At 40.4% G+C, this 20,368-nt stretch overlaps 1 protein-coding gene across 28 annotated transcripts in view; it reads right to left on the bottom strand.

Annotated features, from left to right (window-relative positions):
• The window catches only part of stxbp5l (syntaxin binding protein 5L), a 546,418-nt gene that overhangs the window by 480,328 nt on the left and 45,722 nt on the right, over window positions 1-20,368 (bottom strand). For all 28 annotated transcript variants that reach the window (XM_087992753.1, XM_087992749.1, XM_087992757.1 and 25 more), the window contains exon 2: window positions 5,480-5,577. In XM_087992753.1, the coding sequence (XP_087848879.1) occupies window positions 5,480-5,577 (98 nt within the window). The remainder of the gene's footprint in view (window positions 1-5,479; window positions 5,578-20,368) is intronic.

The following is a 20,368-nucleotide window of genomic DNA, read 5'->3' on the forward strand; positions in this document are numbered from 1 at the left end:
GGAACAAGTTGCCAGAGGCAGTGGTAGAGGCAGATACAATTACAATATTTAAAAGACATTTGGATAGGTACATGGATAGGAAAGATTGAGAGGGATAAGAGCCAAACACAGACAAATGGGGCTAGTTCAGGTTAGGAAACCTGGGTGGCATGGATACATTAGGTTGAAGGGCCTGTTTCCATGCTGTATGCCTCTATAACTTCTGAGTTCATTCATTGAGGATGCACCACCACAGGACCCATAAAACTTAACTTTACTTCCTAACCTACTCTCCACATTTTGATTTCTTGATGGACCAAAACTCTATCTAACTTGGCCTCAAATGTATTCAATGATCCACAATCTTGCGGCATAGAATTCCAAAGATTTACAACACTTTGAGTGAAAACAATGTCTCATCTCAGTCCTAAAGGGTCAGGCCCTTATCCTGAGACCATGTTCACAATGTTCAAAATTCCCCAGCCATGGGAAACAACCTCTTCAATCTATCCCTCAATAGACAATAGACAATAGGTGCAGGAGTAGGCCATTCAGCCCTTCGAGCCTGCACCGCCATTCAATATAATCATGGCTGATCATTCCTAATCAGTATCCTGTTCCTGCCTTATCTCCATAACCCTTGATTCCACTATCTTTGAGAGCTCTATCCAACTCCTTCTTAAATGAATCCAGAGAGTGGGCCTCCACTGCCCTCTGTGGCAGAGCATTCCACACAGCCACCACTCTCTGGGTGAAGAAGTTTCTCCTGAGCTCTGTCCTAAATGGTCTACCCCGTATTTTTAAGCTGTGTCCTCTGGTTCGGCACTCACCCATCAGTGGAAATATGTTTCCTACTGCCAGAGTGTCCAATCCTTTCATAATCTTATACGTCTCAATCAGATCCCCTCTCAATCTTCGAAACTCAAGGGTATACAAGCCCAGTCGCTTCAGTCTTTCAGTGTAAGGTAATCCTGCCATTCCAGGAATTGACATCGTGAACCTACGCTGCACTCCCTCAATAGCCAGAATGTCTTTTCTCAAATTTGGAGACCAGAACTGCTCACAGTACTCCAGGTGTGGTCTCACCAGGGCCCTGTACTGCTGCAGAGGCACCTCTTTGCTTCTATACTCAATTCCTCTTGTTATGAAGGCCAGCATGCTATTAGCCTTCTTCACTACCTGCTGTACCTGCATGCTTGCCTTCATTGACTGGTGTACAAGAACACCCAGATCTCTCTGTACTGCCCCTTTACATAAATGGATTCCATTGAGGTAGTAGTCTGCCTTCCTGTTCTTGCTACCAAAGTGGATAACCATAAACTGCATCTGCCATGCATCTGCCCACTCACCTAACTTGTCCAAGTCACCCTGTAATCTCCTAACATCCTCATCACTTTTCACCCTGCCACCCAGCTTTGTATCATCAGCAAATTGCTAATGTTATTGCTGATACCATCTTCTATATCATTAACATATATTGTAAAAAGCTGTGGTCCCAGCACGGATCCCTGCGGTACCCCACTGGTCACTGCCTGCCATTCCGAAATGGAGCCGTTTATCACTACCCTTTGTTTCCTATTAGCCAACCAATTTTTTATCCAATCTAGTACTTTGCCCCCAAACCATGCACCCTAATTTTACTCACTAACCTCCTGTGTGGGACTTTATCAAAAGCTTTCTGAAAGTCCAGGTACACTGCATCTACTGGATTTCCCTCGTCCAACTTCATAGTTACATCCTCAAAAAATTCAAGAAGATTAGTCAAGCATGATTTCCCCTTCATAAATCCATGCTGACTCTGTCCCATCCTGTTACTACTATCCAGATGTGCAGTAATTTCATCCTTTATAATAGACTCCAGCATCTTTCCCACCACTGAGGTCAGACTAACTGGTCTATAATTACCTGCTTTCTCTCGCCCACCTTTCTTAAAAAGTGGTATAACATTAGCCACCCTCCAATCCTCAGGAACCGACCCCGAATCTATTGAACTCTGGAAAATAATCACCAACGCATCCACGATTTCCCGAGCCACCTCCTTCAGTACCCTGGGATGCAGACCATCAGGCCCCGGAGACTTATCAACCTTCAGACTTAATAGCTTCTCCAACACCAAATCCTGGCAAATATAAATTCCCTTAAATTCAGGTCCTTCAGCCACTGTTACATCAGGGAGATTGCTTGTGTCTTCCCAAGTGAACACAGATCTGAAGTACCCATTTAATTCCTCTGCCATTTCTTTGTTCCTAGTAATATATTCCCCTGTTTCTGTCTTCAAGGGCCCAATTTTTGTCCTAACCATTTTTTTGCCTTGCACATACCTAAAAAAGCTTTTACTATCCTCCTTCATATTCTTGGCCAGTTTACCTTCGTACCTCATTTTTCCTCTGTGTATTTCCTTCTTAATAATCCTCTGTTGCTCTTTAAAAGCTTCCCTCAAGCCCCTTCAAAATCTTAAGTTTCATGGAGATCACCTTCGCATTCTTCTAAACTCCAGAGAAGTCAGACTGAATTTACATACCCTCTCACTATAGGACACCTCTTTCATCCCAGAAATGAATCTAGTGAACCTTTGTGGCATGATGTCCACTGCAAGTATATCCTTCCTTAAAAATGAAATTGCACATAGTTCTCCAGTTATGGCATCATCATCATAGCTCTGTGTAATTGTAGCAAGGCATTCTCATCCTGCTCCTCAATTTCTTTTAGATTAAAAATCAAGATATCATTTGTATTCCTAATTGCTTGTTGTACCTGGATGCTAATATTCTGTGTTCCTTGTATGAGTACACCAAAATTATTCTGAATATCATTTACATAAGTAACATCCTTAAAAAATTCTGCTTTTCTATTCTTACTACTGAACTGAGTAACCTCATACTTCCCCATTATGACCCGTTCATTTAATCTTTTCATTTCTCTTTGCTGTATATCTGTATCCTCCTCATTGTTTACACTTGATTTTATATCCTCAAACTTAGATATATTATTCTCAGTCTCCTCATACAAGTTATTAATGTAGACTGTAAAGAACTGATCCCTTAGCTAAAATATTACAGCAAACCATGGGTCACTAGCTTGAAAATGCCCTATTCAACCCTGACTCCTGCCCATTAACTATTAAAATATTATATTCAAATCAGAGTCCTTACGTTATGTATTAACCTTTTTGTGATACTATATTTGAATGACTTCTGAAATCCAAATATACTATGTTTACTGGTTCTACTTTATCTACACTACTAATTACATCCTCAAAAAAATTAAAATGTTTCTCTTTTATAAAACCAGGTTGGACTATGTCTGATCATATTTTGATTTTAAGTGCATTATTGAAACTTCCTTAATAAGAGATTCTAGCATTTTCCTAGTGAAGCTAACCAGCCTCTAGTTCCCAGTTTACTCCCTCCTTTCTTAACTGGCAATGTTACAATGCTAATTTCAATTCTGCTGAGATATTCTAGAATCTGGGGAATTTTGGAAAATCACAATTGTCACAACCACTACCTCAGCAGTTACTTTTCTTTGAGGTCTCAGACAAACCAACAGTCACGACATTTATTAGAGTTTAGTTCTTTCTGTTTCTCCAATACATTTTTTCTGTTTATTACCTTACTTTACTCACATTTTTTGGCACCATGTTATGTTTTAGTTCTGGTATACAATTTGAGACTTCTACAACAAGACAGACACAATGTACTTGTTTGATGTGTCTGCTATTTTCCATGACGATTTTTCCGATCTCTACCTCTAGGGGATCAACGCTTACTATAGTTACTGTCCTTTTCGTATATTTATTTAACCTGGGACAATGAAGGAATTATGTATTTCTAAGTCAGGACATGTAATTCATAGAAGAATTTTCAGGCGGCAGTGCTGTCTAGGGTGTAGCGATTGCAGGTTTGGAAGGCATTGTTAAAGGAATCCTGGTGAGTTATTGCATTGCATCCTGCAGATAGTATATATTTCTGCTAGTGTGCACTGGTGGAAGAACAAATGTAAGTTTAAGATTAAGGATGGTGTGGCAATCAAGCAGGGGCTTTGTCCTGAATATCTGCTGTCAGGTGTGTGACTGTTGTTGGAATTGAACACATCAAGCCAAGCAAAACTACTCCCTCACATCCTGATTTGTGAAACTAAATTGCTAAATTGTTGCTAAACTGCTATTCAATTTTGCCTTGGTTTTGCTGCCAATCTTCCTGGACCTATACAGCAGGCATTAAATTCAAATTATTAAATCACATGATGCACAGTTCACTTAAATATGCTAATAATAATTAGCTCCTCCAAAGGAGAATTCCCAGATTCCTCAACATCTCCTACCATTAAAGTGGCAACAGTCACAGGGGACGTCACATTTTGTGATTTGACAATTTTATGCCCTAACCCTTGCCTTCTCCCACCAATCATCAACTAAGCCAACCATCCTTTCTCCATAGATATTGCCTAAGCTGCTACATATTTCTAGAATTTCTGTTCTTATTATGGCAATAAAGTACTTTTCTTTATTAACTTTGCATAAGAAGTCTGGAATTGATTCCATTTGCAGTTAGGAATTTCTGAACTCTATTATTTGTGAAGTATTTAGCCCATCTTGTTCAAAGGGTAAATCCTGAAGTGAGCAGATTGATTGGTGTAGCCTGTTACACAGAATTCTGAAATAAGCAACTCTGTTATTTTCGACGAAACTGTGATTGTTGAATATATTTTCTTTGATATATACCACATTTCAAACCACTTCTCTGTTATAAGTATAGCTATTGCTCGACATTGTTGATGCTGAATGAACAAAATCAAGTTTGCTTTTAATACAACACATCCAGGGTAAAATCATAGTATCTCATCAATATAGTGAAGTTAGTCTTTTAATTTTATTACAGTTTCTGCTGGCTGCCCTTAGTAGCATAACTTCCTCACAGATGGATTTTGTGAATGGTGAAAATTTATTCTGAAAGTCAAAAGGGGCTTCAACCTTAAAATAGCTGAAAAGCATGCAACAAGCAAAACAATATCATAATGACAAGGAATCAAAAACAATAAGTGAATGATAATTTCAACCATGAGAGATCAAACCACAGTTAAACAAAATGGTAAGAGCATTACAGGCAGTTGTGCTGAGAGAAATCTGAGCTGTTTCTCTTTGTACCATGTGGGTCAGTTTATGGCAAACCACAATATCAGCAAGGAAAATGTGATAAAAGAAAATACCTTCCCAAACATCTGCAGTTGATCCAAAATGAATCACACTATCACTTTGCAACATAACCCTAGTCACATGAGTATAATACTGTCAGACAAGATTCATTTGAATAATATGTCAGGATAGGCAAAGCTTCAGGTAAATACACTCACCATAATGAGACAAGACAATATGTTATCATTGACTGTGAATTCCAGATTCAATGTAGAAGAAAGCAATAGTCAGTATCTGAGACAATGCAAGTATCCACTGCTACAAACCTTCTTGTAAGCAAGCTAAAACTATTTTTTAAAAGGATACATTCGTAGTGCTCCTGTACGGCATCCAATAGCCAGGATTTTTTGCACTGGATCAAAAGCTAAGGCAGAAGGTTGACAGGGGAAGCCATGACGTACCGTCTGTGAAATAAGGGATACAAACAAATTAAACATTAAAACTGACATTCTACATATCTTCATTAAAAAAAATTACATATTATTAATTAAAAAGTTGGCTTCAATTGCCTGCATTTAAATCTGTACATTTCTACATGTTCAAAAATCCATTCATTTGGCATGAAACATACTGGGTGAATTTTTGTTTTCATTCAAAACCAGAAATAAATTCAGATCCATTTAATTCTATCAAATTTATACAAATAACCATGGTATCATCTAGTACTTACAGCTCAGAAACAGACCATTTGTACAACTGCTCCATGTTCATGCTTCTATTCCACATCAGCCTTTTGTCCTTAACTGATTGTTAAGAACAATGAGTTTAATTTTTATTCTGTATTTGCTTTTAAAGAACTGGTTTCATTTCATTTATTTTTGATTCATAAATGGTACTGGGGAATCCGGAGATTTGTACTGTTCAGTTGCATTTTAACGATTTTTGATTTTGATTTTACGACTGCTACATGTACTGAGATACAATGAAAAGTATTGTTTTGTGTGCTATCCAAGCAAATCATACCAGACATAAGTACATCAGAGTAATAGAACAAAATGCAGAGTACAGTATTGCAGCTACAGAGAAGATGCAGAGAAAGATTAACTTTAATATATGAAAGGTCTATTCAGTAGTCTTATAATAGCTGTTCTTGAATCTGTTGCTTTCAAATTTTTGTATCTTCTGCCCAATGGAAAGAGTGGGAGGGCTTTTTCATTATGTTGGTCGCTGTCCTGACAAGTAGAGACAGAGAAAATATAGACAGAGTCAATGGAAGGAAAGCTTGTTTGCGTGATGGACTGGGCTGTGTTCACAACTCTGTTCATTCTTGCGGTCTTGGCAGAGCAGTTGCCAGCATAACCTGTGATGCATCCAGATTCTGTGGTGCATCTACAATAAAATTGGTAAGCGTTATTATGGACATGCTGAATCTCCTTAGCCTTCTGAAGAAGTAGAGGCATTGGTGTGCTTTTTTTGTGCACAGTGCAAGATGGATTGACCAGGACAGATTATTAATTAACTTTTAAAGCCTTGAGGTGAGCACTTCAAAGAGTCATAGAGGTTTACAGCATGGAAACAAGCCCTTTGGTCCAACTTGCCTACTCCACCCAGTTTTCACAATTAATCTAGTCCCATTTGCCTGCTTTTGATCCATTTCCCTCCATACCTATCCCATGCATGCACTTGTCCAAATGTTTGTTAAATGACAAAATTGTATTCCCCTTCACCACTGCCTCTGACAGCTTGTGCCAGATACTCACCACCCGCTGTGTGAAAGAAATGCCCCTCTAGACCCTTTTGTGTCTCTACCTTCTCACTTTAACCTATGCTCTCTAGTTTTAGATTCCCTGATCATGGAGAAAAGCTCTTAGCTATCTACCTGATCTATGCTTCTCATATTTTAATAGATTTCTATAAAGGTCACTCCTCAGTCTCCTACATTCCAATGAAAAAAAAAGTCCCAGCCTGTCCAACCACTTCTTATAACTCAAACCTTCCAGTCCAGGTAGCATCCTAGTAAATCTTTTCTGCACTCTTTCCAGTTTAATTATATCCTTTTTATGGCAGGGCAACCAGAATTGCATGCACTACTCCAAATGTGACCTAACTAACACCTTGTAGAACTGCAACAAGGCACTGTATTTTAAAAAAAAGCAATAGGAATTCAGTGATACAGAGAAACTACAAAGTAAGTAAGCCTGGGTGTTGATGTGTCAGAAGGTGAACTCAAAGCAGCTGGACAGCTAAGCTTAGGACAATAGTGGGTTTGCTCTTAAGTTTAAACTAATTGTTTCGTTTACAACTTGTTTCAAAGAACATTGAATGAGGCCACTTTTAGAATATTGCACACAATTCTGGTTGCCCTTCGAAAAGAAGGATGCTGTTAAACTTGAGAGAGTGCAAAAGAGATTTACAAAGATGTTGCCAGGACTAGAGAGTTTGAGTTATAGGGAGAGGCTGAATAGACTGAGTCTATTTTCCCTGGAGCATCAGAGACTGAGGGTGACCTTGTAGTGGTTTATAAAATCATGAGGGGCATGTATACTGTGAATAACCAAGGTCTTTTTCCTAGGGTGGGAAAGTCCAAAACTAGAGGGCATAGTTGTAAGGTGAGAGGGGAAAGATTTAAGAAGGAACTGAGGGGCAACTTTTTCACACACGTGGAGGTGAGTGTATGGAATGAGCTGCCAGTGGAAGTGGTGGAGGCTGGTAAAATTACAACATTTAAAAGGCATCTGGATGGGTATGTGAATGGGAAAGGTTTAGAGGGATATATGGGCCAATTGCTGGTAAATCCTTGCTAACTTTGTCCAATCCTGTCACTTTTTTCCAAATGCTCAGCTCTTAATTTTTTTATAACGGACGCGAGCATTTTCCCCAATACCGATATCAGACTGACTGGTGTACTAAGTCCATTTTTTTCCCTCTGTCTCCCTTTTTAAATACTGGGGTTACATTAGCTACCTTCCAATCTATAGGTACTATTCCAGAATCTATAGAATCTTGGAAGATAACTACCAATGCATCACCTATTTCTAGGATCACTTCCTCAGATACACTGGGATGTATATCATCGAGGCCTGGTGATTTAATGGCGTTCAATCTCATCAAATTACCTAACACCATTTCCCTACTAATACTGATTTCCTTCAGTTCCTCCCTCTCACTAAACCCTGTGTTCTCCAGCATTTCTAGTATGTTTTTTGTGGACACAGAACCAATGTATGTATTTAGATGGTGAGCCATTTCTTTATTCCCCATTATTAATTCCCCTGTTTCTATTGTAAGGGACCTTCACCAAACTTTTCTTTTCCCATACCTATAAAAACTTTCACAATTAATTTTTATGTTTCTGCAATCTCTATTTTCCCTTTCTTAATCAATCCCTTTGTTTTCCTTTGCAGAATTCTAGGCTGCTCCCACTCCTCAGATCTGCTGTTCTTTTTTCTGGCCAATTTGCATGCCTCTTCCTTAGATCTAATATAATCTCTTAATTAATCCATGGTTTGGCTACCATTCCCATTTTTATTTTATACCAGATATGAATGAACAATTTTCTTACATAACAATGTAGTTTATTGCATGATATGCGTGGGTACAGTTTACATTGACTTGAGACATAATTACCAAGAACTGCTGTACTGAATCTACCTGCTCCCTTTGTGTATTCATGCAGAACTCAGATGTCTCCACCCAAAGTCTGTGTGACATTGTCAGAATAGGCAGAACTCACTATAACATGAACATTAACTCATTCAGAACCATTCCATTATGCAATGGCAGCTGGTTTGGAGCACAGCAGTTGAAGCAAGCATTGCTGAGCTTGGGCCATAAAAATGAGCAATGCCTGGCTGAGGAGTGGTTGGATGCTGGGTGGGGGAAGGGGGAGATTATAAGTAGAGAGGGACAAAAGGAAGGTTACAAGGGTAATGGAAAGAGAAAGGGCACAAAGGGGCAGGAAGAAGAGGAATATGATGTAAGGGGGGTTTAAGGATGGGGACAGAAAGAGATAGGAAGGGGAGAAATGGAGGATGCAAGTGGTTAAAAAGAGGCTGCAGAGTATAAAAGAAAACTGAGCTGCAAAGAGAGGAAGAGAGGTAGTCCGCAGGGAATGAAAGTGGGACACTGGAAGAGAGGTGAAAGAAGCACACTAAAAGCCAAAGATGAAAGCAATTATGGTGTTATGTAGTACAAATGGAAACTGCAAAGTAAACGGAACAGTTTTAAACTGGTCAAAGAAATACTCAGTTAAGTGGGATAAAAGAAATTTTAGAGTCATCAAAATAATGAATTTCTTGCAAATGAATGTGAAATCCTTATCTTAAGGTTGCATAAAATCAGGAGGTATTGTATGACAGGAAAGTGTAGTTGCTGCTTTTGTCGTTAACGTTAATTCAAAATCTGAGATTGAAATCTGAGCTGCAGTAAAAGGGTTGTATCTGTCTGGTTAAAAATTCTAGCTTTGTGCATAAATGGTGGAAAAACAGGGCAGAGGAACCTCGATTATCCAAACAAGATGGTTGGGCACTATTTTATTCAGATAACTGATTATTCGGTTAACTGATTAAATGTCTTTCCTCTGGGGCTCACAGTTTTCTGTTAAATCCACTCCATGTTCAGGAGACTAGACAACAGCACACTCCGTGCGAGCCCCCACGCCCCCAACCCTGTCCAACCCCACCCACCCCCAAGCCCCGTTCAACCCCACCCCCCGCCCACCCCCCCAAACCCGTCCAACCCCACCCCGCCCACCCCCCAAACCCCATCCACCTCATCCCCCGCCCTCCCCAACCAACACCGACACCTGTCCACTCCCACCCTCCCCCCAAACCCATCAAACAGAGCCCCCATTCCACTCCACTCCAGCAGCTCCCACACTGCCCCTACCCTCACACCCCGCCCGCCAGACTGAACACCAACAAGACTGCTGCTACTGCCTTTTGGGGGTGAGTCTCCAAATAGCGCATGCGCACACACACACACAAGCACGCACGCACACACAACCTTTTACTGCAACTTCTTGACAGGTTTCACCTTTGCCCTGTACAGGACAATGTTGTAGAGATTATCTGCGCGCGGGTAGCGGCGGGGGGGGGGGGGGGGTTTAGGGTACACGCCTGGGCTCCCATCAGTCCAGGACTGTTCTCGGCAGCATTTCAGGAAGCCAAGTTCACTTTTAATCACTGTAAACAAAAGATGCGATCAGTGTTGGAAACACATCTTTAATATAATGTTTCTGTCGGGACCTCGAAATCCCCTTCAGATAATCCGATATTAGAATAATTGATATTCGGATAATCGCAATTCCTCTGTAAATTGATGTGTTTTTATCACATGGCTTTAAAATTAATAAAAGGTGATGATTATTAAGTTTGATGATGCTGTTCCTTTAACAAGATTATGCTGTCCTTGGCCCTTTCTTCAGAGATGTCGTAAAAGCAACAATTCCAAAAAGTCTAGGTTTGAAGGGTTTTAGGGCTAACTTGATTATAGCTAACAGATACTGCCTCAGAAAAAAGGCTTTCAAGTTTTATAAAAAAGAAACTCTTGTACAATGATATGGAAGTGGCCAGTTCTCCCAGCCCAGCTCAGCTTTTCTCAGGTTTGGTTTGGTCTTTTTTTTAGCAGTCTGGCTGTTTGAAAGCAGTCAGTTTGAGACTGCTGGTCTAAGAAACAACTACATAGAAGAAGGTGTTCCATGCTGAATCCCTGTGCCATCTCTCTCTCTCTCCCTCCTATAGGACCCTATGTTTGATTTTACCTTTTTTTGCCAAGGGGTGTTTATGGGAATTGTTGCAAATATTTGGAACAGCATCATTAAAAGTTGAGATAATCAGTTGGGCTTTAGGTTAGGTTAAGTTATTCTATATTCTGTTCTCTTTTGTTTGTTTTTCATTCAGTAATCTTGGAAATAAGTTCTGTTTTAAAACTAAGTGGTTTGACCAGTGTCATCACTCGTGGAATATACACTGTATGCCTGCTTAAAACAACTAGCAAAGTTAGGGTCCAGGATACTTTCTTGAAATATTTTAGATTTAGATTACTTTACAGTGTGGAAACAGGCCCTTCGGCCCAACAAGTCCACACCGACCCGCCGAAGCGCAAACTACCCATACCCCTACATTTACCCCTTACCTAACACTACGGACAATTTAACATGGCCAATTCACCTAACCTGCACATCTTTGGACTGTGGGAGGAAACCGGAGCACCCGGAGGAAACCCACGCAGACACGGGGAGAATGTGCAAACTCCACACAGTCAGTCGCCTGAGGCGGGAATTGAACCCGGGTCTCTGGCGCTGCGAGGCAGCAGTGCTAACCACTGTGCCACCGTGCCGCCCACGGTCTATTGCAGGGGTCTATTCTGGTCCATAACATGAAGATATTGATGAATCCTTCTAAATCTGATTCTCAGAGTCCAAGCACTTTATATGTCAAGTGAAACATAGAAGGTAATGTTTCCATTTGATAGCATTATCTAATATATGAGGCAATGAAAAAGAGCCCATTAAACCAAAACGTAGCCCCTGAAAAATCTAGCCCTCAAGGAAATCTCAAGAAGGGCACTCAAAAAGAAATATTTTGGCCTGTGTCCAATGGCTGAGTGATCATGAAAAGTGCTTAACAGATCCTAGTCTTTCTCTCTTCTTAACTTATCTTGAAATTTGTTATCCTCCTTACTCTTCCAACCATATTCCACCACCTCATATTTATTTATATTAAAGATTATTTGCCAATAATCTACAGCATTATTAAAGTATTCCTCGATTTTTATGCAGTTCTCTTCTGTATTAATAGCAGCTCTAAATTTGTCTGCAAATTTTGAAGCTGTATTTCTTGCAAAGATCAAATTATTTATGTAAATGGTGAACAATGTTCCCAATACAATCCATGTGCAAGATCACTCCTTTTCCTTCATTCGTGGGATGAATGTTGCTGACTGGCCAGCCAACGTTTATTGGCTATCCCTAGTTGTGCTTGAGAAGGTGGTAATGAGGTGCCTTGTTTTGCTGCTGCAGATCAGTCGCAATACTATTCAGGAGGGAATTCCAAGTTTTTAACCCCCAACGACTGTGAACGGATGGTAATATATTTCTAAGTCAGGATGCTGAGTGGCTTGGAGGGAAACTTGGAGGTGGTATTCCCATCTATCTGCTGTCCTTGTTCTTCGAGATGGAAATGGTTGAGAATTTGGAAGGTGCTATCTGAGGATCTTTGGTGATTTTCTGCAATGCATCTTTAGACAGAATACATTGTTGCTACGGAGCATTGGTGTCGGAGGGAGGGGATGTTTGTGGATATGGTGTCAGTTAAGCAGGCTACTTTGACCTGGATGGCGTCAAGCTTCTTGAGTGTTAGAACATAGAACATTACAGTGCAGTACAAGCCCTTCGGCCCTCGATGTTGTGCCGACCTGTAGAACCAATCTGAAGCCTATCTATCCTACACTATGCGACATTCATCCATATGTCTATCCAATGACCATTTAAATGCCCTTAAAGTTGGTGAGTCTACCACTGTTGCAGGCAGTGCATTCCATGCCCTTATTACTCTGAGTAAAGAAACTACCTCTGACATCTCCCCTATATCAATCACCCCTCAATGTAACGCTATGTTCCTTCGTGCTAGCCATCACCATCCGAGGGTAAAGGCTTTCACTGTCAATATTGTCTAACCCTCTGATTATCTTAAGTGCCTCAATTAAGTCACCTCTCAACCTTCTTCTCTCTAACGAAAACAGCCTCAGGTCCCTCAGCCTTTCCTCACAAGACCTTCCCTCCATACCAGGCAACATCCTAATAAATCTCCTCTGAACCCTTTCCAAAGCTTCCACATCCTTCCTATAATGCAGTGACCAGAACTGCATGCAATACTCCAAGCGGGGCCGCACCAGAGTTCCATACAGCTGCAGCATGACCTCATGGCTCCAAAACTCCCTCTGTTAAAAAAGCTAACACATTATATGCCTTCTTAACAATTCTATCAACCTGGGTGGCATCTTTCAGAGACCTATGTACATGGACACCGTGATCTCTCTGCTCATTTACACTACCAAGAATCTTACCATTAACCCAGTACTCTCTTTCTGTTGCTCCTTCTAATGTGAATCACCTCACACTTTTCCGTTTTAAACTCCATTTGCCACCTCTTAGCTCAGCTCTGCAGTTTATCTATGTCCCTCTGTAACCTGCAGCACTATCCATAACTTCACCGACCTTAGTGTCATTCGCAAATTTACTAAGCCATCCTTCTACACTCTCATCTAGGTTATTTATAAAAATGACAAAGAGCAGTGGCCCCAAAACAGATCCTTGCGGTACACGACTAGTAACTGAACTCCAGGATGAACATTTCCCATCAACCACCACCCTCTACTTTCTTTCAGTTAGCCAATTTCTGATCCAAACCACTAAATCACCCTCAATCCCATGCCTCCGTATTTTGTGCAATAGCCTACTATGGGGAACCTTTTCAACCGCCTTATTGAAATCCATACACACTACATCAACCGCTTTACCCTCTTCCACCTGTTTGGTCACCATCTCAAACAATGTTGTTGGAATTGCATGCATCCAGGCAAGTGGGGAGTATTCCATCACACTCCTGACTTGTGCCTTGTAGATTATGGACAGGGTTTGGGGAGTCAAGAGGTGAGTTACTCACTGCAGAATTCCTAGCCCCTGGATTGCTCATGAAGCCATTATGTTTATGTGGCGGTTCCAGTTGATCTCTGGTCAATGGTAACCCCAAGGATGTTGTGGGGGAATATAGTGATGGTAACACCATTAAATGTTTAGGGACAGTGATTAGATTGTTTCTTATTGGTGATGATGGTCACAGCCTGGCATTTGTGTGGCGTGAATGTTACTTGCAACTTATCAATCCAAGCCTGGAAAATGTTTGGTTTTGTTGCATTTGAACATGGACTGCTTAAGTGTCTGAGGAGTCATGAATGATGAACATTGTGCAATAATTGGCAAACATCCCCAGTTCTGGTCATATAACAGAGGGAAGGTCATTGATGAAGCAGCTGAGGATGCCAAATTGAATAATTACCCTTAGCGCCTCCTGTGTTTTCCATTTTGTTGCCAGCTATTTACCTCCTGACTCTGATCTTGGGAGTCTAATATCAAAGGACATTTGAACATTTTAACATACATTCTTTCCGTTATCTTAAACTGATGTATAGCACTAATTTTCAATATAAAGACTATCGAATACTGTTGTTGGGATTCTTAGAGCTAAACAGGGAATATTTTAACATATAATCATTTTAGTGTAATTCAATTCTCCTGCACGGTTGACATAGTAGCCCTGGTGAATATTATTGTTTTTGATTAGGTTAAGAATATTCTATCTTCAAGTTGCAGAGTCAAAATTTGCAATTCATTCTGCTCTTTTGCACCTGCATCATCAAATTGTGTTTTTGCACTAAAGAGCTTATATACTCCATATTCCTCACTACTGGCAAAGCATTCAGCTCATGTTAACCATCAGGATATATTTTTAAATGATGGTAACAACCAGACACTGCAGTTTGATACTTATGACACAACGAAAATGCTGCAGTAAAGAATATTCTTATTAGTTTGGTTTTAGATTGTAGGACAAATCAAACTGTTTCCTTCAAGATACTTCTTTTATAGAAGATCAATCACAAAAACATAAATTATTAATGAAAAAGAAAAATGTACATTGAATGGGAAAACTAAATTGAGTGTTTTCACCTATGTTTATCTTCCAGAATGCATAAACAACAAGATAACAAGGGTATGGTATCAGTGATCCAACACTTCAACCATACTGCAAAACATATGTCCATTCATCTGGTCGCTCTAAAGAATTAAATCCACATTTATGCAAAGGTGTCCACGACAATATAAAAACCTGTTTCTAACTTCCAAAAAATACTTGAGACATATAGCATATACAGCAAAAATAAACTGTGTGTGTCAAGAGGTTAACACATCAAATTAATTATCCAAAATGCAATACAATTGTCAGATATTTTAGCAGTTTGGGCTGTGTCGGAGAGGGGTTTAGTAAAGTGATGGAAGCAAAGATGAATGGAGGATTATAATTATGCCTGTATACATTTTCAAATCTGCAAATCTTTCCCAATTTGCAGTAACTTGACATGATAGGTTTTAGATCTATTTTCTAACATCAAGTTATAGAGTCAAAGTCCTATAGTGAGGAAGTTAGAAAGCCACAAAGGGATCAGTTCCATGTTTTATTTCTCTTTCAAGGCATACTGGGGACTCAAGGGTTAAACAGTCCACTACCAAAGAGACTCATTGTAGTATCAACTGCATGTCTGTCCTCTTACAGAATAGCTGAAAATGGGACTGATTATCGTATTCTTTGCCAGTTCTCAATGGGGGCTTCACATACCTATGATAATACGGAGGGGAAGCAAGATAATGGGAGCAGGAGGCAGTTTAACAGGGTTGTGGCCAAGGCTAACAGTCTTGTCTGGGAGGACATTCCTGAAGAAGGGCTTATGCCCGAAACGTCGATTCTCCTGTTCCCTGGATGCTGCCTGACCTGCTGCGCTTTTCCAGCAACACATTTTCAGCTCTGTCTCCAGCATCTGCAGACCTCACTTTCTCCTCTTACAGAATAGACAGAACATCTCAATAGGGAGGAGGCTGACTGAATCTTAGAGAAGAAATCCATTTTAGCCACACACATGGATTCCCCTGCAGCCTCAGGCAAAGGTATTTGTCCTCCCAGACAAGACTGTTAGCCTTGGCCACAACCCTGTTAAACTGCCTCCTGCTCCCATTATCTTGCTTCCCCTCCGTATTATCACCCCCATTGAGAACTGGCAAAGAATACGATAATCAGTCCCTGTAATCCATTCACACGTTATCACAGGACATCGAAATTCACCAGGCCTTGTAAAATTATTGTTGCCCATCTTAAACAATGTAACAACAATCAACCATGTGACTTATAGATTTTTTGTATTATTCCAATAAAATGTACTGCCTTTGTGTGTAGAGCAGAGATTCGTGGAGAAGTGTCACCACAAATAGACGCACAACTACTTTTGGGGACATTGAGAATCTCTCGCCAGCTGTCCAATAATAAAGCATCTATCGTTGTACTGAAACTTGTGTCGTCCGGATTTGTGGAACAAAATATTCATCAACAACAGCACAGAGACAGCCTTTTGGTCCAAACTAGTCCATGCTGGCCAAAATGTCCACCCATGCTAACTACATTTCCCCACACTTGGCCTATATTCTTCTAAACCCATCCTATCTACAGATTTGTCCAAATGCCTTTTAAACATTGTCAATGCACCCACTTCAATCACTTCCACTGGTAGCTCATACCATATGCGTATCACCCTCTGTGTAAAAAAAGCTGTCCCTCAGGTTCCCTTTTATTCTTTCCCCTGTAACCTTAAACTGATGCCCTCTAGCCCTCGATTCCCCAACTCTGTCCATGCCTCTCATGATCTTATACATCTCTATAAGATCCCCCCTCAGTTTCCTATGCTATTTAAAAAAAGATCCTAGCTTGTCCAACTTCTTCCTAGAACTCAGACCATTGAGTCCAGGCAACATCCTTGCAAACTTCTTCTGCACTCTTTCCAGTTTAATAACATCCTTCCTAAAACAAGGTGACCAAAACTGAACACAATACTCCAGGTGCGGTCTCACTAATGTACTGTATAACTGTAACATAACTTCCTAACTTCTATACTCAATGCGCTGATTGATAAAAGTCAGTGTGCCACAGGCTTCTTCACTGCCCTGACTACCTATCACTTCACTTTCAGAGAACTGTGAACCTGAACTCAAAGATCCCTCTGTTCGACTATACTCCTTCAGGACCCAGCAGTCACCATGAAACTTCTACCTTGATTTGACTTTACAAAATGCAAGACCTCACACATCTATATTAAACTTCATTTGCTATTTCTCGGCCCACTTCCCCAGCTGATCAAAGTCCTGCTGCAATTTCTGATAACCTTCCTCACTGTCCATGATATGGCCTATTTTAGTGTGACAGGAAACTTGCTAATCATGCTTTGTACATTCTCATCCAAATCATTGATATATATAACAAAGAGTAATGGGCTCAACACTGACCCCTGAGGCACTCCACTAGTCACAGGCCTCCAATCCGAGAAGCATCCTTCTACTATTACCTTCTGCTTTTTACCATCAAGCCGATTTTAGCTCCCACTGGATTCCATGCCATCTAACCCTCCAGAGCAGCTTACCATGTGGAACCTCATCAAAGGCCTTACCAAAATCCATATAGACTACGTTTTGTATGTAGGTTTGCTTGTTGAACTGGAAGGTTCATTTCCAGATGTTTTGTCACCCTACTAGGTAACATCTTCAGTGGGCCTTAGGCGAAGCACTGCTGATAATTCCTGCTTTCTATTTATATGTTTGGGTTTCTTTGGGTTGGTGATGTACTTTCCTGTGGTGTAGTCCCTTCCTGTTCCTTTTCTCAGGGGGTGGTAGATGGGGTCTAACTCGATGTGTTTGTTGATAGACATTTCAATTGGAACTCTATCAACAAACACATCGAGTTAGACCCCATCTATCACCCCCTGAGAAAAGGAACAGGAAGGGACTTCACCACAGGAAAGTACATCACCACAGGAAATGACATCACCAACCCAAGAAACCCAAACATATAAATAGAAAGCAGGAATTATCAGCAGTGCTTCACCTGAGGCCCACTGAAGATGTTATCTAGTAGATGACGAAATGTCTGGAAATGAATCTTCCAGCTCAGCGAGCAAACCTACATCCAAAACCTCAACCTGAGCTACAAATCTTCTCAAAACTCAATATAGACTACGTCTTTACCTCACAAGAAAGTATCACTTGAATGTTTTCCCATGTAACACACATTCAGGAGTCAGCTCCCGATCTCAATGGAAAGTAATAGATCAGAAAAAACACAATCCAGTTTTTGAAAATGTTAAGTGGATTGAATCATGAAATGTTAAGACCACAAACACAAATCATTTAGCTTAATATGTTTGTCTTATACTGTAATTTCTGACATAAACCAAAGAATATAAGTATAACTAAAGCCCCTCACAAACATAGGAGATTAATAGGATCTAAGGTTCTCACCAAAAAATATTCCAAAGATGATTGAAGTAAACTGTTTGCAGATAAGGGGATGACTGACAAGTGGGAGGCCTTCGAAAAAAGTTTGAAACAAGAGTTTGGAAGCATTACATTCCTGTTAGAGTGAAAGGCAAGGCTAGTAAGATAGGGGAATAATGGATGAATGAAGATATTTGAAGTTCTAGTCAAGAACTAAAAAGAATCATTTTAGATATAGACAACTGGGACTCACTAATCTCTTAACAGTATAGAGTGTAGGTACATTCTTAAGATGAAAATCAAGAGGGGACATGAGATAGCCTAGGCAGATAAGGTTAAAGATAATCCAAGAAGATTCTACAAATATATTAACAGCAAGATAGCAACTCGAGAAAGAGAGTAGAACCCTTAAAGATCAATGAGGTTGTCTTCATGTTGAACCTCAGGAGATGAGAGAGATATAAATGAATACTTTGTGTCAGCTTTTACTGGAGACTAGGGAACTCAGGGAAATAAATATTGATGCTTTGAAAATAGTTAACTTAACAGAAGTGGAAGTATCAGAGGTATTAGAAAATATAAAGGAAGATAAATCTCCAGAACCTGATTAAGGGGTAATCCAAAATGGAGGATGGGAAAAATTTCTGGCTGTAACAGCTACTCCTTTTTTGAGGTATTTTAGGTGTTGGAGGTGATTTCCTCGAATTCCAGGAGCAGCAATTACTGTTTTATATGCTGTTGCATTGTTTTGGAACTTCGGAGAAAAAGAAAGTCAAAACAACAGTACTTCTAAAAAGGAGAAGAGCAGACAAAGGAAGCACATGGTGAGGTCAGTGCGGAGAGAGCGAGAGAAAGAAACTCACATTGCGAACTGACAGAGTTAGCAGTTACTGCCTTTGCTGTTGAATTCATGTATCGGAATGCGTCTGACAAAATTTAAAAAAAGTAAACTTCACAACAGATCTTGGAGGAGCCTGTCTGGGACCGGTCACAGCACAGAAGCAGATAAGTGGATTTTAAGTGCGGCCTTAAAATGAGATTGCAGTAGTGAGTAGAGTGGGTTCTTTCTTGATTATATGTTTTATTGAGCTATGTCTCTTAAATAAACTTAAAATATAAGCGATAAGTATTAATTTAACCTGGAGCAGTGTTTGTAGAGGAATAAGACAGTGCTATTTTCTGGGTCTGTAGATTGAAAGAAGCAAAAATGGCCCTAAGTAGAGTGATATGCTCTTCTTGTTGGATGTGGGAGTTTAGAGAGCTTTTACAGGTTACTGAAGATCATATCTGCAATAAATGCCATTGGTTGCAAATCCTATCAGATTGAATTGATCGGGTGGAGAGGCAGTTAGAGGCAATGAGGAATTTACAAGAGCAAGTGAATGTGATGGATGGCAGTTATAAGAAGGGGAGTGGGAGGGGGGTAAGTCTCAGATACAGTCACATAGATGGGTTAACTCCAGGAAAGGTAAGAGAGGTAGGTAGATAGTGCAGGAGTCTTCTGTGGCTATCCCCATTTCAAACAAATATGCTGTTTTGGAAAATGTAGGGGGTGATGGATTCTCAGGGGAATGTAGCATGAAGAGCCAGGTTTCTGGTATTGAGACTGGCTCTAATGTAATGAGAGGTATGTCAGGTTCCAAGTGAGCGATTGTATTAGAGGACTCTCTAGTCCGAGGTACAGACAGACGCTTCTGCAGCCAGCAGCGTAAAATCAGAATGGTGTGTTGCTTCCCTGGTGCCAGGATCAAGGATGTCTCGGAGAGGGTGCAGAATTTTCTCAAGGGGGAGAAGGACCAGCAGGAGGTCATTGTACACATTAGAACCAACGACATAGGAAGGGAAAAGGTTGAGATTCTGAAGGGAGATTACAGAGAGCTAGGCAGGAATTTAAAAAGGAGGTCCTCGAGAGTAGTAATATCTGGATTACTCCTGGTGCTACGAGCAAGTGAGGGCAGGAAGAGGAAGATAGAGCAGATGAATGTATGGCTGAGGAGCTGGTGTACAGGAGAAGGATTCACATTTTTGAATCATTGGAAGATGTTTTGGGGTAGAAATAACCTGCACAAGAAGGACAGATTGCACCTAAATTGGAAGGGGATTAGTATATTGGCAGGTAGATTTGCTAGAACTGTGCAAGAGGATTTAAACTAGTAAGGTGG

This window comes from Chiloscyllium plagiosum, unplaced genomic scaffold, assembly GCF_037043375.1.
Source record: "Chiloscyllium plagiosum isolate Xiang-an unplaced genomic scaffold, Cpla_swu_hap1 HiC_scaffold_12, whole genome shotgun sequence".
NCBI lineage: Eukaryota > Metazoa > Chordata > Chondrichthyes > Orectolobiformes > Hemiscylliidae > Chiloscyllium > Chiloscyllium plagiosum.